The sequence below is a fragment of the Condylura cristata genome, unplaced genomic scaffold (genome assembly GCF_000260355.1).
Source record: "Condylura cristata isolate star-nosed mole 26May11 unplaced genomic scaffold, ConCri1.0 scaffold00040, whole genome shotgun sequence".
In the NCBI taxonomy this organism is placed as follows: Eukaryota; Metazoa; Chordata; class Mammalia; order Eulipotyphla; family Talpidae; genus Condylura; species Condylura cristata.
The window spans coordinates 3728921-3746722 of record NW_004567141.1 but is presented as its reverse complement, the minus strand read 5'-3'; the positions used below and the strand labels follow the sequence as shown (position 1 = coordinate 3746722).

General features: G+C 53.9%; 1 protein-coding gene across 5 annotated transcripts in view; it reads right to left on the bottom strand.

The window, feature by feature from the left end:
- Positions 1-1232: 1232 nt before the first annotated feature.
- ATP8B2 (ATPase, aminophospholipid transporter, class I, type 8B, member 2) overlaps positions 1233-17802 on the bottom strand; it is a 19679-nt gene continuing 3109 nt past the window's right edge. For 2 of the 5 annotated variants that reach the window (XM_012733358.1, XM_012733360.1), the window contains exons 3-29: positions 17524-17696; positions 16199-16257; positions 15727-15840; positions 15510-15608; positions 15167-15228; positions 14993-15065; positions 14210-14280; positions 13880-13959; positions 12583-12741; positions 12273-12361; positions 10747-10943; positions 8358-8566; positions 7565-7608; positions 7114-7279; positions 6822-7010; positions 6570-6685; positions 6333-6497; positions 6139-6250; positions 5920-6025; positions 5647-5791; positions 5274-5457; positions 4893-5116; positions 4574-4657; positions 4023-4268; positions 3734-3872; positions 1915-2045; positions 1233-1748 (exon numbers count right to left, since the gene is read on the bottom strand). In XM_012733358.1, coding sequence (XP_012588812.1) covers positions 1473-1748; positions 1915-2045; positions 3734-3872; positions 4023-4268; positions 4574-4657; positions 4893-5116; positions 5274-5457; positions 5647-5791; positions 5920-6025; positions 6139-6250; positions 6333-6497; positions 6570-6685; positions 6822-7010; positions 7114-7279; positions 7565-7608; positions 8358-8566; positions 10747-10943; positions 12273-12361; positions 12583-12741; positions 13880-13959; positions 14210-14280; positions 14993-15065; positions 15167-15228; positions 15510-15608; positions 15727-15840; positions 16199-16257; positions 17524-17611 — 3627 coding nt within the window. In that variant the 5' untranslated portion in view covers positions 17612-17696 and the 3' untranslated portion in view covers positions 1233-1472. Of the gene's footprint in view, positions 1749-1914; positions 2046-3733; positions 3873-4022; positions 4269-4573; positions 4658-4892; positions 5117-5273; positions 5458-5646; positions 5792-5919; positions 6026-6138; positions 6251-6332; positions 6498-6569; positions 6686-6821; positions 7011-7113; positions 7280-7564; positions 7609-8357; positions 8567-10746; positions 10944-12272; positions 12362-12582; positions 12742-13879; positions 13960-14209; positions 14281-14992; positions 15066-15166; positions 15229-15509; positions 15609-15726; positions 15841-16198; positions 16258-17523; positions 17775-17802 lie in introns of those variants that run through there. The other 3 variants (XM_004693767.2, XM_012733361.1, XM_004693766.2) reach the window with 2 other exon arrangements.

Below are 17802 nucleotides of genomic sequence, written 5' to 3'. Positions count from 1 at the left end.
TATATTTATATTTATATAATATAGACAAACCAAATATGAAAAAACTCATTTCCTCTTTGGTATAAAAATCAGACTCTCACCTTGAGAGACACACAAACAGACATGTTGGGTTTGTAAACTGTGGCCTAAAGGGATCTCCCTGTCAAGCCTCCCCCCACCTCCACCCCTCACATGCCTCCTGACGCCCACCTTCGGTTCCCTCAGGGCTCCCGCACCCCATGTTACAGGTCTCATTCCCCACCCCAGCTCCGCACCATTCCTGAGTACCCCTCTACTACCAAAGATTAGGAACAGATTCTTCCCAAGACTGATCTGGTAGCAACCAACCCGGGAAAAGCCTAATTTGGGGACTGGCTTCCTAGGTGCGGGTGATGGAGGGGAAGGAGGAAGGACAGGGCCGCGGCTCCAGCCGGGCCACACCAAGCAGCAGCCTCCTGCAGCGCCTCCCCCTTGCCAGGCCCCTCCTGCCCAATGCTGGGGCCAGAGGCGCAGGATCGCTTCTTTACCAGCAGAGCCCAGCTTCCCTGTCAGACCTAGCTCAGGTCCTGGGGTGCAGCTGCAGGACACCACCAAGGAGGGAGAAGGAAAGTTGCAAGGGACTCTGCTAATGAACTTGGGCCTAAATTTAAAATCCAAGAAAACATCTAAGGACAAAATTTCATACCCAGCTATAGAGCACTGAGAAGAACGGGGCCACTTTCCCAGGTTCTAGTCCAATGCCAGCAGGACTTAAGAAATCCAGGACTTGATAGACTGGGGGGCAGGGGACGTAGCACTTCACTCTCAAGGTGAGGAAGGAGACAGGACCAAACCCTCCTTACGCTCCCTGCAGGCTCGGGCTGACAGGCACCCCCGTCCCTGGGCAGACTCGCAGCACAGCTGCTGGAACACAAACCGAGCCACGCACAGCCAGGTCAGGGAAACGTGAGCCAGCCTCTTCTCCAGGAGAGTTAAGACACCAACCACAACATAAAGTCACATAAAGGCCTCCTCCACCTGCTAAATAAAAAAGACAAAACCAAACTGGACACAAACACAAATCAAGGAGAGACACACACGATGAGAGGGGCCCAGAGGCCCCAGCAGGTCTCTGGCTTCCCGGCGTGATACATTCTGGTCTAATTCAGGAGCAGGGCTCCAGGGCCCCTCTGGGGAGTGGGAGTAAAAAAATAGAGATTAGCGTCTCCCTGTGGGGCTCTCAGGAAGGGCAGGGCAGACCCAATCTCTCACAGTTTTTTCTTGTTTTTGGTTCCACGTCTGGCCCCCCACTGGGGCTGGTTCCTGATGCCTCAGCCCCTGCCCGTGGGTCCCTCCACCTCCACCCTCCAGGCTGGGGACACCCCAGCAGCACTTGGGACCAGCAGGACAGCCTACCAGGGGAGAAGGGGGGCAAGGACGAGGACCCACAGTTCTGAGATGCTGGCCCGCCCCCACGTGCCCTGACCCCCGCCAGGGCGGCCCAGTCCCAGCTGTCACCCCTTGAGGGGCTTGTCGGGTCCCCCACTGGGGCTGCCAGCGCAGTCACTCTTCTTCCTGCGCAGGCTCTCAATCCAGCTGGAGCTGGACCGGGTGGTGAAGCTGGAGAGTGCGAGGGAGCTGAGCCGCATGTTTTTGCCAGACATGATGAGCTCCCCGAAGCCCTCCTGGTGGGAGAAGGCGTAGCCCGAGCGCCGGGAACCCGTGCGTCCCACCCTGCGCATGCAGCGGTGCTGGGCCTTCTGCTTCTTCCGCACCAGCTGGAAGCGGACCTGGGGTGAGCACCGGGGAGAAGTCTCTGTCAGTTCAGATGCCACCACAGGACAGGGACCCGGAGCACGACTCGAGTCGCGCCACCCAGACCTGCAGCCGCGTGGAGCGTAAGCCGAGGGCTGCTAACACAAGCCTCCGTCCCCCGAGCGACGGCCGGCTTCTCACCGTGTCAGAGAGATCAGGCTTCAGGCTCAGCTTGAGGAAACGAAAGGCAACCACAGGCATGATGCAGACGACCGTGGTGAGGACGATGGTCAGCCACACCGTGGGCTGGGCCAGGGTGTTCTGGGCATTACCTGGTAATGCAGAGGCAGCCTGGAGTCACACAGTGGACAGAGGGCAGCCCCCTGCACTGTTTCTATCTTGGACAGCCCCCCTTCTCCCCAATCCCAAAACCGAAGGGGCCCGAGGCTTCCCTCTCCTCCTTGCTCCCCAAATGTCTTATCTCCAAATTTGAGTCTAGCTCCAACTTCCCCCCAGCTGCCCCACTTGGCATCTCACTGAATGGGTAACAGGCATCTCAGTAACCATGTTTCCCCACCTCAAACTGCTCCCTGCCTTCCCAGAAGCCCGGAAGTCGACCTGGATTCCTCCCGCTCTCCCTCTCATTCCATCCACCCATCCGTTCTCTCCATACAGCAAACGTACAGACTGAGAGCACAGTATGCTCCAGTTTCAGAATACGTGAAGCTCGAGGCTTTCTCTCTATTCCAAGCCACCCTGGTTCCTACTATGACTCACAGCTGGTCTTCCAATCTGTACCTTTGCCCCCTTCATCCTGATCTCCCCTGCCAGGCCCCACCTATGGCTTGTGTTGACACCATTTGCCCTTCCTGGGTATTGCCTGCCCTGTGTTCACATTGTCCCTTCCTCAAGAGAGCTTTCTGACCACCCTTGTCCCGCTCTACCTTGGCTTGATGTTTTTTATGGAACCTAAAAGAGTTCCAGACATTTTATCTGTTAACTTGTAACTTGTCTCTCTCATTGAATATGAAATCCAGGAGGTCAAGGATTTTGCCTGTTCACTGCTGACTCCCAACATCCAGAAAGGTAAGTGCTGACTGAACACCCACTGGATGAGAGAATGACTGGCTCCTATGTGACTGTCAGCCTCTACCTCCCACCAGGCCCCCAGCCACTGCCACTGCCACTGACGTTATTTTTTTTTTAAGGACTCACTTATTTATGCATACAGAACTGGGGTCCAGGCCAGAGGTGCAGGGGTGGTGAGAGATTTCACCAGAGACAGAGTGGGAAGCAGAATAGGCAGATGTACTGAAATACACTGCTGAGGGGAGCAGCAGGCGGGTCAGGAGAGGTCTGCCACGCTATGTGGGTCAGGTCCCTGGCCTGGGATCAAACTCATGCTGCAGTGGCTGCCACAGCTTCATAGTGCTGTGCTTTAACCCACTGCGCCACCAGGCAGGGCCTCATTCACTTTTTCTAAAGTAATCTTTGCATGCTTGGCGAGATTCCTGGCAAGTCAAATGTAAATCTGGCAGCTTGGAATTCTGATACCTCCAATGCCCTACCCTTCCAGCCTCTTCCACTGCTTCCCAAAGGGGATTCCTGTCCCACCCTACCTGCAACACACTTCACCCCCCTGGAAACAAGTGTCCTTTGGCACTTCCACCTCTCTAACTTGGAATCTGACAGACCTGGCTACTCTCTCACAACACGCTCCCCTGTGAAACCATCCTTGAGCCTTCATCCCCCACACCCCCAAGCAGCTATTCTGTTGCCATGAAGACTGGCACCCCTGGAGTCCCCACTTCCCATACCCAGCAAGGTTGTCCTTCAGTGTCAGGGGCATGGACACTCTCAAGGGCAGGGCCTGGGTCAGAGACACCAGGTGTCCCACAGTACCTTGCAGAAGACCTAGCACATCAGGAAAGCAGAATGAATGTGCAGACATGCAGACTGGCCAGCAGGCCTGTTAATCCCTCTTAAACCCTCGCTGATTTAAAAGGACACCGGGACTCACCCACAAATCGAAACTGGTTCGGAAACATGTCAAAGAGCCCATTGCTGTGCATGGCAAAGAGGATGGCAAAGTAAACAGCCAGGCTGCCCCAGATGAAGAAGTGGTTGATGGCTGTCCAGTAGCCTGTGTCCAAGCCGATCTGTAGAGAGCCGGAGCCATCACAGGCAGAAGAGGTACCCCTCGGAAGCTCCCACACCCTCCCAAAAACAACTGCGGTGCCCGAGGCAGCCCTAGGGACAAGAACCTCACTCCGTCCAGAGGTGAGGGCAGTTCCTGGACTCCCTCATACCTGCACACTGACCACTATGACCAGCGAAGTGGCCACAGTGACTGCAAACGACTGGTAGTCGGCCAGCTGGGTGCCATCATCCCGGGTGGCCTCAGCGAACACCCCATAGGGGATGAAGAACATGAACACGGAGGTGTAGATGCCCTGGGCGATGCAGATGAAGAACTCCCGCTTGTTAAAGAGGAGGTTCAGCTGGCCCGGCTCGTAGAGCTTGGGGTACTCCATGCTTCGCTGCTCTGGGACATCCTGTGTCGGGAGACAGGTGGCACAGGAGGGCTCAGAAGCTGCCATTTTGACTCAGGATAACAAGGACAGACCCTGTCTACAAGACTTTTGCCTCATCCTTTGACAGCTAGAGTCAAGCTCCAGCCGGCCATCCCCAACCAATCTTTGTGACTCCCAGGGCCAAAGGCCAGCTCATCTGGGAGGGGGATCGCAGTTCCACACCCTGCAGCTGAAGGAGTGGCACTAGGCCCAGGGCCCACCAGCATCAATGTGACTCCTTGTCAGCAGTGTCCTCCCCAGCCCACAGAGTCATCAACACCCCGTACCTGATCGAAGACCCCCATAGCCAGAACTGGGAGGGAGGTGTACACAATGTTATAAAGGGTGATGAAATACTGGTCATAGACAGTCTGGAAGAAGAACAGAGAGCAAGAGAAGCGTGAATACATCGTCCTTCTGGAGAGCTGGGTGCCGGCACGGAGCCCTGAGAGGCTGTTGAGCCCCCGCACCCCTCCTCCAGTCAGCATTTGTCTCATGCATACATGCTCCAGACAACAGCCAACCCTAGGGGATGAGCTGTGGACAGGCAGATACAACCTTGGCCCGGGGCACTCAGGGCTAGGCAAGGCGGGGAACATTCACTACCTGGGCCGAGAAGCCACAGAAGAAGCCGAACCAGAAGTGGACCATGGTGAAAGCAAAGTTCTTGTAGAAGAAATAACAGAGGAACTTGCACATGCGCAGGTAGGACCAGCGCCCGTGCACCAGCAGAAGGCGCTGCAGGAACTTGAACTGGGAGAAGGAGTAGTCAGAGGCCAGGACAGCCTGGATCCCTTCCTGCCCGCTGATGCCCACACCGATGTGAGCGGCTGCAGAGACAAGAGGGGACAAGAGGCCAAAGATGGCCACACCAACAGATCCCAAGTGACTGCCCCCCTTTCCCATCAAGCTTCCCTGGCCCAGAGAACTCACAGGCCCTTCTCCTCGCCCTCCCACTCAGCCTGTACACCCACAGTCCACACTCACTTTTGATCATGCTGACGTCATTGGCTCCATCCCCAATGGCCAGCGTCACAGCCTTCTTGTACTTCTTTACCAGCTCCACCACTTGTGCCTTCTGCAAGGGGGTCACCCGGCAGCAGATGACAGCTTTGCAGGCACAGGCTGTCTCCAGAAACTCCAGCTCCATGTCTGCCTCTAGCGCATGCGCCTGGAACACAGAGAGCACTGAGAAAGCTCCAACCTTTCCCGGGGGGACCTTCCCAGCCAGTGCCTCCAGTTCCTTATAGACCACACCCCCCGGGAAGTGGAGGGAAATGAGAGAACAAGAGACAAAAGTCATACAGAGACCCACGCTCTCTGGAGATACGCAGCCCACACTAAGGACGGAGACACCTACCAGGCTGTGCCCATTAATGACCAGGGCGTACTCCCCAGCCACGGCTTCCAGGACAGAAGTGAGCTTGGAAGAAGAGAGCTTCTCCTGGTAGACGAAGCCGTTGCCCACGGTGCGCGGTGAATCCATCATCTTCTCCCGGGCCTTCCTGGAAAGGGGGGAAAGGGAACACTGGTCTTCAAGGGCAGGAGCACGGTCCCTGAGGGGACAAGAGGCTCCAGGAACCCCCTGCCTGGCCCCTGCACAGGGCCCCTGTCCACCTGGGTCCCTGCTTACCTGAGCTCTTCCCGCACTTCCAGGACAGTGTGGCCAGTGACAATAAACACTTCCGTCATGTCGTCTGTCAGCATCTTGCAGGAGTAGCCAATGTTCACGGCCGTCTCTACCAAGAGAGAACGCAGGAGCTACAGACAGGGCCCGACACGGTCAGCATACTCTCCTGCCTGATGTCCAAGGCCGTCCAGACGCACCTGCCTCTGCCCTCTGGGCTCTCACCTTGTTTGTCTCCAGTGAGCACCCAAATCTTGATGTTGGCCAGAGTCAGGAGGGCGATGGTCTCCGGAACCCCTTGCTGCAGCTTGTCCTCAATGGCTGTGGCACCCAGCAGCTGAAAATATCACCAGGATCCCTGCTGTGAGCCCCGGGAGCCAGCCCTCCATGCCCAGCCTAGCCCGGGCCACAGCCCATACCATCATGTCGCTCTCAACCTCCTCGTACACGCTGGCCAGCCTGTCCTCCCGGCTGTCCTGGGCCAAGCTGGCCTGCAGGCGCCTTTCAGCCCAGTCCTCATAGTACTCTTCATCCAGGTCCTTGTAGGCCAGCACCAGGGTCCTCAGTCCGTCCCCGGCATACTCCTAGAGGCAGAGTCCAAGAGTCAGCCCTCCTGCCCGTCCCTCCCACCACACCCGGCCCCTCTCCACACCTACATTCAGGTGGTCAGCGGTGGTGTTGAGCAGCTCTTGGGTGGAGTGGTGGAGTCTGTCCAGCAGGATCGTGTCAGCCCCTTTGCAGTAGAGTCGGATCTTCCCCTCCGGATTCCGCACTGAGTGGGGCAGGGACAGAAAGCTCAGGAAAATATCCAGTCAGGCAAATAACCCCAATCTCAAGGCGCCCCCGAGGGACCCTGCACCTCTACACACGGCCCCCGAATGAGCGTGACACCCTGGTGCTGCCCTCACCTATGACTGACATCCGTTTGCGGATATTGTTGAAATCCAGGATGGCCAGGAGCTGGTAGGTGATGGCGGTGCCCAACTCATGGACAGTGATGGTTTTAGGGGTACGAGAGCGGAATACAAAACCAAAGTTCCTGGCTGCAGTGACCAGGGCCCCCTCGTCCGGGGACTGGGCTTTGTAGTACAGCTCCCCTGGGTGGGAGAAAGAATACTCGTAGTGCGGGGCTCACCAGCCGGCCTTGAGCCCTGCCCAGGGGCCCAGCCCGACCGCGCCCCAGGCAGCTCCTTGGCTCACCTTCACTCTTCTCTTCCGACATGACAGTATGACACAGGGAAAGGAGGCGGAAGAACTCGTGTGTGTGGGGATCCCCCATCTTGACAGCCTCTAAGAGGGTGGGGTCCCAAAATAAGAACTTCTTGTCGGCCAGAGGATTGAAGGAGAAGTCAACAGGTTCGGGCCTCTGGAGCAGGTAAGAGGGTGATCAGGAAAGGGTGGGCCATGAGGCTGCCTCCCAGGCCCGCACCCCGGGGACGGCCCTTCTAACTCTCAGGCGAAGAGCCCAAGGTCCTGTCCACTGTGGACCTCAGAATTCCCACTTCTGCTGCCAGTTCTTCCTTAAACACCAATTTCGTCCAGCAGTGTCTATCTCCCGACCAGGCGACATCCCTCTCAGCTATACGCACTGGTACTGCTCAGGCGCCCCTATTTAACTGGCTTATGGAGCAACTGCAGCGCTGGGCCTTACCTCTCCCAGTTCAGCTTTGTGTCCCAGGACATCGAACACGTCACCTGCATGCATCAGGACAGAAGGGACAGCAGTGTCAGCGCGGGGGAGGGGCCTCCTGCACAGAGCAGGCATGTTACCCTCTTCCTTACTCACTGAGCAGATCCAGATTCCCACTGCTGACACGGGGGTGGGGGCAACAGGCACCGGGCGCTTCGAACCCCAAGACTGAACGCCATGGCACTGCTCCCCACGCCTGCCGGTCCCCACCAGCTTTCCGCACAGGGCAGTTCAGTTCAATCCTCCACCCCATCCCCAAGGCTCCCAGGCCTCCTCAGATGCCTTGTACCCTTAAGGCTCACACTGCAAAGCCTCACACACCAGCCACAGGCCTGAGTTAGTACCAAAGCAGCTACTCGAGAGCTCCCTAGGCATAAAAGTCAGGCCCCACACTCCCTGTCCCAAACCATCCCAGCCCGCTCAGTCACAAGGCCACTGCAGCAGGCCCATACCGGAGAGACCACGGTCACATTCCAGAGACTCACAAGGGCCCTGTGCAGCAATAGAGGGGGAATTTAGCACGCCACCGGGCAGCCGAGATCCCACCTGGCCAGGACACCCAGAGGCCACCGTCTCAGGCTTCGCTGCTGCCAAGACCTCCCCTATTGCCCAGACCTGAGACCAGGGCGTGGGCACCAGTGGAAGCTCCATCAGTGTCTGCTTCCAACGCTGGAACGGGGGAAACCCTCGCAAAGCCTCGTGGACCCACGTATGAAAGAGTTAAAAACCCACAACTGTAGGCGCGCGGTCTCACCGTAGCTGTGGCCGTTGATGGAGCACTTGTTGAAGACCATGATGTTCTGGGTGAGGGTGCCTGTCTTGTCGGAGAAGATGTACTCCACCTGGCCCAGCTCCTCGTTCAGGGTGGTGGTGCGGGCCTCTGCCGGCGTCCGCTTCTTCATGCAGAACATCTTCTTATCCCAGTTGATGAAGTAGCTGTGGCCCAGACGGATGACCTCCACACTGCACGGGGCACAGGAGGCAGAGTCCAAGAGTCAGTCAGGCGAAGGCCCTCTGCCTCCAAGCAACAGGAGCGGGCAAGACACCTGGGCACAGGAACCCCACAGGGTAGAGAAGGGCAAGGAGCACCTGGAGATGGAGCCAGACATCTAGAGCTGGCAAAGGAGCCCAACCCGACCCTCTAGTGCCTCCAGGCTAAAAGGGAAAAGCGCCTGGGCAGGTGGGGCAGACAAAAGGGTAGAGAAGAAAGGGAGTGTGGACAAGGCACTCAGCAAGTTCTTACCTCAGGACTAGTAATACAGAAACTATGCAGAGAAAACGAGAGAGTGCGAGGGGGGGGGAGAGAGAAAAAAGGTAATGAGGGTGTTGCGTGTACCACAGCGGCACAGAGGCCACCTCAGCAAGGCGAGGGGCCCCGTGGGGGTGGGGGAAGGAGGCCCCAGAGCCCGCTCCTCACGGACCCCTTCCGCCCGGGCTCCGGGCCCCACAGCCCTGGTCCATGGCTTCTGGGGAGAACAGGAGGCATCTGAAGATGCTGAGAAACACCAATCCACAACAGCACGGCGCCACCCACACCCCAAGTCTGGCACTGCCAGAGGGGGTCCCTGTGTAGGCGCAGTGTTGCTGAGCCAGGGGCACAGAGAGCACCCTGCTGCCAGGTGACCGAGGCTGCTCTCAGGACGTTACCAGGCAAAAGGTGGGTCCTCCGTAGCCTTCCCCCACTCAGGAAATCAAGTGCCCCTTCCCTGAACACACACTGTAACCTGAGGAGACTGACACTTTCTTAGGCAGCTACAGTGGGCTAAGAGTGATGAAGAGATGGAGGAAAAATAGGATGGGCGATGAAAAAGTAGGCTGTACGCATGAAAACATTTATTTTTTAGAAAAAGAATTAGGGCCCTCCCTGGTGCGCAACAGGTTAAAAGCACCACACTATGAAACAGCTGTCCGCAGCCACTATGGCACGAGTTTTATCCCAGCCAGGGAGCTGACCCACATGGCGCGGCAAATCTCTCCTGACCCGCCTGCTGCTCCCCTCAGCAGTGTGTTTCAGTACATCTGCCTGTTCTGCTCCCCACTCTGTCTCTGGTGAATCTTCTCACCCACCACACCTCTGGCCTGTACCCCAGTTCTGTAAGCATAAATAAGTCTTTATATAAAAAAATGGTAAGTTCCCTCATCTCCAGTACAAGACATTAAATACAAAGAAAATGTCTTCTGACCATTCTCTCTTCCTCCTCTGGCCCTTCTTTCTGTTCCTTCTCACTGGCCCTGTTAATCTTCTCTTTACCTCAAACACCTCAGATACCCGAGATGTCTGCGTGATTCTATTATTCATGCCACACAGCGCTCCAGCCAATACTTCCTAAAGTGTTCTTTAGATGTCTTTAAGATCCTATAACAGTTTACTAGGTCCAAAGTCCACAGGCAGATTCAAGACCCTCCACAATGGGGAACAGCTTATATTTCCAACTCTGTCCCACAGCTCCCATTCATGGTTCATGCTCCTGCCAAACCATTCCATGTCCTTCCTAGGTTGCTCTCTGCATGCCTTTGTTTCCACGCCTCTCCTTGGGGCTCTACTCTCACCCACCCCAGCTACCACTCCAAGCCCAGTTCAACAGCCACCTCTTCAGAGATGTCCTCCCTGGTTAACTCCATGGGGAACAGTGTTCTCTGCACCCTGTGGCAGGCACACTGTGCTCCCATGCTATGCCTCAATCTGCTTCTGTTGCTAGCCCTGACCAGTCTGCTGCTTCTAAAAGGTAGAGCCCATGTTCTCCCTTCCCGAGGCCACTGCTTTACACGAGAGTGACTTCCACAGCACTTGTCCCTGTTCTCCTTTCAACACATCTACACTTTCTTCCTCTACCAGGCTGAAGCTTTGTAGATGCCACAGCACTGAGCATGCTTCTCAGCACAAAATAGGCGTGCGATAAATAGGTGCTGAATATATCAATAGTTTTTGCTTGACAGAGTCCAAACCGCCAGGAAACTGTGGTGAAACTTGCTCTGCACACAGATAAACAGATAACACGGAAGAAGATGACTTCTTCAAGTGCAGCAGCAGGAAGAAGATGACTTCAAGTGCTTTCTCAGGGACTTCCTCTTCACAGAAAAGAAAAGTTGGTCAAGGGCCCACCTCATCTGCCTGGAGACCCTGCGGCGGAGAGAGCACATACCTGACATAGAGCGATATGGGCACGACGGTGTTGAGGATGATGATGTAGGACCAGAAGGAGAGGAAGCCAGAGAAGAAGGCACTGTCCACCGCCGCATCCCATGGCAGGTAGACCTGGAAGCGGGTCCCGACCTCATGCTCCCAGATGGCATTGCCAATGGCCAGGATCACCCCCATGCAGACCAGGAATCCAAAAATCTGGGGAAGAATGAGCAGCAGAGGCTAGGCTCCTGCTCAAATCCAAGAGTGCGTGTCCTCAAAGGTCAGCACTCACACCGGGCCATCAAAAGCCCTGGAATGTTTGAAACAGTGGCTTGTTCTGCTATTGGAAAGAATCCAGAACTGGTGACAGGCTCTAATATGTCAATGACTGTGACATGGCTTTTTCTGTGAAAATTATCTTGCTGGTATGAAAGGGAGGCTGAAAAAACTGTGTAGCTCCCCATCTCATAGCCCAGAGCTCTTAGGAATCCTCAAAGATGGTAAAAGAAGGGAAGGGGTGAGCTACTTAAAATATATTAAAAAAGCTTATTGGAAATCACCCATTTTACTCAGCCTAAGTCAGGGGAAGCCAACAAAAATTGCAAGTTTCTGCAGTGTTCATTATCTCAAACTGGCAAAAACAAATTTTAATAGGGCAAACAAATTGTATCTCCATAACTATAGATCTTGATAGTCAAAAATCTTATAATCAGCTTGGAGAAGGATCATAAGGAAGTTTTGATGGTTACAAAGAGAAAAATCAGAACACTGATTTCGGGTAAGAATCGCCAAAATGCTGCCACTTGGCAAGGCTTTGAAACGAAACAGGACCCCCAGCGCAGCGCACAGGGACCACCAGGGGGCGATGCAAGTCTTAGCCAGAGAGATTTAACCACACTCCTCTCAGACTGGAGCTCGGCAAGCCTCTAAGGCCAAGGTGGAAGCTGTTCATCAGAGACTGGCTCCAATCTCTGCAAGACGGCATATGGCGGGCAGGCAGCAGCCAGTGCCAGCTAAGAAAGGGAGGAGAGCCCGACAAGGAGCTCAGATTTCTAGTCAAACAAGAGAAGGATTCAGGAATTGCCAAAAAAAACAAAAACAGAATCTTTTCCTCTGGGATCCTTCACTCTTAGAAGTCAGGGGAAAGACCCCCATATAAAAGACCCCTATTTCCTCCAAACGGAAATTTTTCTCTTAATTCCCTCTTCATCTCCATGAAGGCTTCCTTGTCCCAAGCAAAAGCAAACAGAAGGTCACATGCTATGCTAAGTCGTCATCATAACTGAACTCCAGAGAAGGGAAGATTTGTTTTACTTTCTTTAAGTTGTTGATTCATACACGTTCCTAAGCTTTTTTGAAATAACATCTTCCCAGTCTACAAGAGGCCTGAAACAAACACTGTCTTGAGTGGCTGGTGGGCCAGTGACTTTTAAAGCCAAAACCTGCAGCCTGACTACCGACCAAGGAGCAGCAATGGGGGCAAAGGGAACCACCCACCCAGGGCAAGCAGCGGGCAGGGGCAGGAAGCAGGCAGGGAAGCCTTACCCAGAGCACCAGTGTATTCATGAGGCGATCAATACTTGTTCTCTTGAACTTTGTCCGGCCACTGTTTTGCATCAGCTTAGTGTCAGGACCTGGGAAAGCATGGGAAGGGCAGGGGAAATCACAGGCACAATTCTGGTTCTACACAATTCCTGGACTATAAGAAACTGGTAGGACAAGAGGCTGATATTCAGGGCTCTCCAGAGATTTACCTTCACGTAGTCCAAGCCGACCCAACCTCCTCCCACACTCTGGAAGGAAAGACTGAGGCACCAACTCTTAGCCTTCTTTCTGTGGCCCCTAGGACACTCACCTGCAAAAATGACCAGCCCGAAGCACCATTCGGTGTTTCGAAGCACACAGCCCCGTAGCAGCATGTTCTGGTTGCTCAGGGGGAATTTGTTCTCCTTCCAGTAGAGGGTTCCACTGAATTTGTCTAGTTTGTTGTTGGGAGGTTCGCAAATCACTTCACCTAAGGGTGATATGGGTGTTATCAATTAGAATCCTGCTTACAGCTTGATCAGGAGACAAGAAAACATAGCGAAAAGGCAGCTGAGGGGAAGGTGTAAGGATACTCCCACACTCCTGTGGGAGTGTGAACTGGTGCTATAGGTGATAAAGAAATGAGGCAGCATGATCTAATACTGAAAGCAAATCCAGTGATCCCACTTTGGGCAATTCTGCAGAAACAATAATGCAGGTCACAACAATTATCACTGAAGCATTATTTGAACAGAAGATGGGAGCCAACTCAGGACTATTTGAATAAATGAGGATACAGAGATTCTATGAAATATTATGCAGCTATTTTTAAAAAATGACCCGATTTCTTTAAGCAATCATGTGATAAGACACCTTTAACATATTTAATGGGGCAAGAAAGGCAAACAGCAGATATTTTTGGAGTAGAGGGTAACCCTACCCATTCATGTTCAAGTTTTTATATAAACATAGAGGAAAAGTGTGGATGATACAATAAATTGCCAGTTCACCTGGCTACCCACGGATAGAGCAGGAGGGCTTTTTCTTAGACACACTGGATACTTTGTCTCATTAGAAAGAACATATATTATCCTTCTGAGAGAGTAAACAAAAGAAAGCCAAATTTTAACATGCATGGCAGAAAGGGACCTAGGGCCCTCCCTAGTGGCCTACTGGGTTAAAGCGCAGCACTAAGCGGCTCTCTGCAGCCACTGCAGCCCGAGTTCAGTCTCTGGCCAGGGAGGTGACCCACGTGGTGCAGCAGACCTCTCCTGACCTGCCCACTGCTCCCCTCAGCAATGGATTTCAGTCAGTCTGCCTTCTCTGCCCCCCACTCTATCTCTGATGAACCCTTTCATCTCCTGCATTCCTGGCCTGTACCGCAGTACTTGTATGCATAAATAAGTTAATCTTTAAAAAATAAAAAAGGAAGCCAGTCTCAGTCATGAAACGCTCCTGAAATGACCAGCTATAGAAGACCACCCGGCAGCCTGATGCCCCTCCCCCAAGAACTGTTCAGGGCGCTGCATCTTCACAGCAACAAGAAGTCAGAAAGAAAAGGTGCGATTTAAACCCCAAAATTCAACCCAGCTCCTCTACCTGATAGCTGCTCCTCCAAAATTACTCACCATCAAACTTGGCAAGCTTACTGATGTCTCCCAGTTCCGAGGTGACAGGAATCGCCTGACGTACCTTCATGTTGGTCTCTCTGGAAGAACAGTGTCCCTGAGTCCCGGTTCCCTTCCTTTCCTCTAGATTCTGCCGGAGGTACCTGGCCTAGGGTATCACTGCCCACACCCACTAGCCGAGGGTAACACTTACACACCCAAAGGCTTTACTACCCACTACCCCTACTTTTTCCAAGTGATGCAGATCCCATACCTGTGGATATCTTTCCAAAATAAGCTACCGACCCGTGAGGAGGCATTATAGAGGCGTGGCGTGGGGCATCGACTCACCCGTCGAGTTCTGCAGTCTCTATGTAACACAGCCCATGGGGCTCACTGCTGGAAAGGAGGAGGAGATCCGCCTAGAGAGAAAACTCTAGTGAGAAGCCAAAAACCCCCACCCACAAGCAACCTTGTGCCTATCCCTCCTTCACTGAGCATTCTTGGCCTTTTCGGTCCCAAAATGCTAATGGCTAGAAAGGAAACGTGAAATGACAGCAAAATTTCCTTCCATGCTTATTTAAGAGGCAAGAGTAAATTAAGACTCCTTTTGGGCCTCCCTGGTAGCACTTCAGAACAATGAAGCAATCAGCAGCCACTGCAGCACAAACTCCATCTCCAGCCAGGGAGCTGACCCACATGGCTCGGCAGACCTCTCCTGACCTGCCCGCTGCTCCCCTCGGCAGTGCATTTCAGTCAGTCTACCTGTTCTGCCCCCCATTCTCTGATGAATCCTCTCACCCCTGCACCTTTGGCCTGTACCCCAGTTCTTGTATGCATAATGCATAAATAAATAAATATATCTTTAAAAAAAGAAAGATTTCGGCCCTCCCTGGTGGCGTAGTGGGTTAAAGCACAGCACTGAGAAGATAAATCCACTTCTGCATGAGTTTGATTCCCGCCTGCCTCCGAGGTGGGGTTCTGCTCCCCACTCTGTCTCTGGTGAAGCCTCTTGCCACCCCTCAGCCTCTGGCCTGTACCCCAGTTCTGTATGTACAAATAAATAAATCTTTAAAAAAAAAAGAAAGATTCCTTTTTGCCAAAGGAAGAAGCCTGGGGGCACCACGTCCTTACCGCCACAAACTGGTTATTTTCTAACTTGATAATATCACCGACACAGACATTCATCCACTGCTCTTGCTGGAGGCTGAGACAATGAGAAGACAGAGAAGAGGCTGTCAGAAGCTAGAGAAATTCCCAGGGGACCCCTCTCCTCCCCAAGGCCTTCAGTCTCCAACAAGCACTCACATTCCATTGATCAGCACCTGAGACTGACGGTTATTCACCTGGTTATCACTCTTGTGGCGGAACTAAAAAGAAGAGAACTAAGGTTAGGTGCCTTCTCCTGCGTCAAAGGAGGGAGGTGACCCGAGGCATGCAGATTATGCTGGGTACCACCTCATGGTATCTCCCGATACACCTTTTCCCCTGTTCACAAAGCTACTTCTCCCTCACTCCCCCTCCCTACTCTCGGTCATGACGTCCTGTGTCTACCTGGACGAGGGCAGGTTGGTGAGGTCATCAAGGAACTGTGCTGGGTGGAGGTGAGTGTGCTGGGGTTGGGGAAAGGCAGAAGAATGAAACAACTCACATAGTCATCAGTGGCATCTTTAACAGCTGTGATGGTGAGGACAAGAACCAAAGGCACGATGGTGGTGAACCAGGACAGGGACGAGATCTGTGGGATCAACTGAGAACGAGAAAGAGAAGGTATGCCTCTAAGCCCCAGCCCTCTTCTCCCCCACACCGCGCTCTTTCTCAACTAAGTCCGCCTATGAGCCGCAAAAGGTCTGCTATAGGTCACGTACCTGCAGAATGAGAAGGAACAGGAAGTAGGTATTGGCAACTTCTTGGAACTGCTCAAAGAGGTTGACAGGCAGGAAGGTGAGAATATTGTACTTGGAGGTCTTGATGCAGTTACTCTATAACCATGGGAGAGAAGACAATGAGGCAGCCTGCAGCCCCCAACTCAGAGCCAGACAGAGAATGCTGCCTCCACTGCACTGCCCTCTATCGCCACCTCAGGCCAGCAACCACCACATGGAGGGGAGAGCAGAGAGCTGAGGAGAGAAGGGAGTCTCACCCGACCAGTGTATCCCACCTCAATGACAGGTGATGGCATAAAAAATTCAGCAGTGCAGCAGATGGAGAGTGGTGAGGAAACAGCCTCCCACTCTCCCCCAAGCATCCTACCCGCTCGGCTGGCCCCAAGTCACACCCAGGATGTTTTTGCACTTTTCTGACTGAGGAGGAGGGAAGAGGTGGTCTCGGACCACTTACCGCATACTGGAATTTCTCATTGTAGTCTCGGTCATTGGCCCGCGCCCTCCTTTCTTCTTCTGCAACAGAATGACGCTAGAGTCAGAAGGAGCAAACTGAGACTCTTTCATATATATCCTTGTGGGAATATATTGAGGGCCCTTGATTCTCTCCACAGAATATAGTTTTAAGGGGTGAGCACACACAGTCACTAAACTCTTCCCTCTAGTTCACCTCTCACCACTGAGCTCTGCAAGCATTGCATTCACAGGACAAGATGCCATCTTTCCTCACCAACACCCATGAAGGTCTTCCACTGGAGGCACTCAATGCCTCCCTCATTCCTTGCATGGACCACGTAGGCATTAACATAAATTAGGAATTCCCCAGAGGAACTGCAGATGAAAACCCAAACCCTCTTTCCCTAGGAGACCCCTGTACAGTAGTCAAGGACTGCTCACCCTCTAAGCTGGGGATTTGGGGGGAGTGCCAAGACAGAGGGTCACTGTGCCCTGCCTGGAACTGCTCTGCGGCAGCATCCCAGCCCCACGTGTAGTTCTGCTACAAGAGCCTCTGCTTGTCACATGTCACAGCGGAGGCTTCCGACTGGCCCACAATGACATCACCTTATTCAAAGCTCATTTCAAGTAGGAGAAGGGAGGGGCCAGGGATATGGGTCACGCAGACTGAGACAGATGAAGGAGGGAGCAATGGGGTGTTCTCCAAACAGCTGCTAGCTGTAACCTTGTGCCATCTGCACGCATTTCCCCTAAACAATGCACAGTCACTAGCTGACAAATGAGCTCCACCTAGACTAGACAGAAACTCCAAGGGTCTGGGTCTGTGGGCATCAAGTTCAGGTGTCCTACAAGGGTTCTCCAACCCATGACCTGGTGTCAGGATGACCTCAGGCTGAAAAAGGAGCACCTTAGGCAATTAACATAATGTCTTAAACCTATCTCTGTGCCAAAGGCAGCATTCCAGACCCTTCTCTCATTCCCTCCCAATACCCCTGCAGAGCACGATGCAATAATAAAATCTCAGATCACAGCATCCTCCCACTACTAGCTGGCGGCTACCTAGGCTACCTAGAGCACTCTTTCCTGGTGAGGTCACTCTACTCCCAGAAACTTCCCCAGAGAAGATCCTTGGGCTGAACCCCTGCGCAGTCACCGAAGACCATGCAAAGGGAGAGGAAGGGATGAGACTGGACCCTTTGAAGCCAGGACGCCAGGGTCTGGAAAGGAGAGAATCGGAGAAGGTTGGGGAGGCTTCGGATAAGCGAATGGAGATGGGAGGGGAGAATTGCGGGCTCAGGAGAGCGGCCAGACGCTGCCTCCCGTTACCTGTCCCCCAAGAGGGCTTCTTTCCACTCCAGGAGGGGGGCGTCCCGACCCGGGCCCACTTCTCTGGCATCTCCTTGGGGACCGTCATGATCCCGGTTTGAGCGGAGGGAGCGCAGATTGTCTGTCTGTCCTGGGCCTCAGCGGCGCCGAGGCCCCCCGGGGAGGTGCAGGAGCTGCGGCCGCTCAGAGGGAAGCCCGGGCCGTCGGGCGCACGCCCCACCTGCAGCCGGGGCCATCCTCCCGGTCGCCCGCACCCGGGGACGCCGTGCGCTCAGCGGC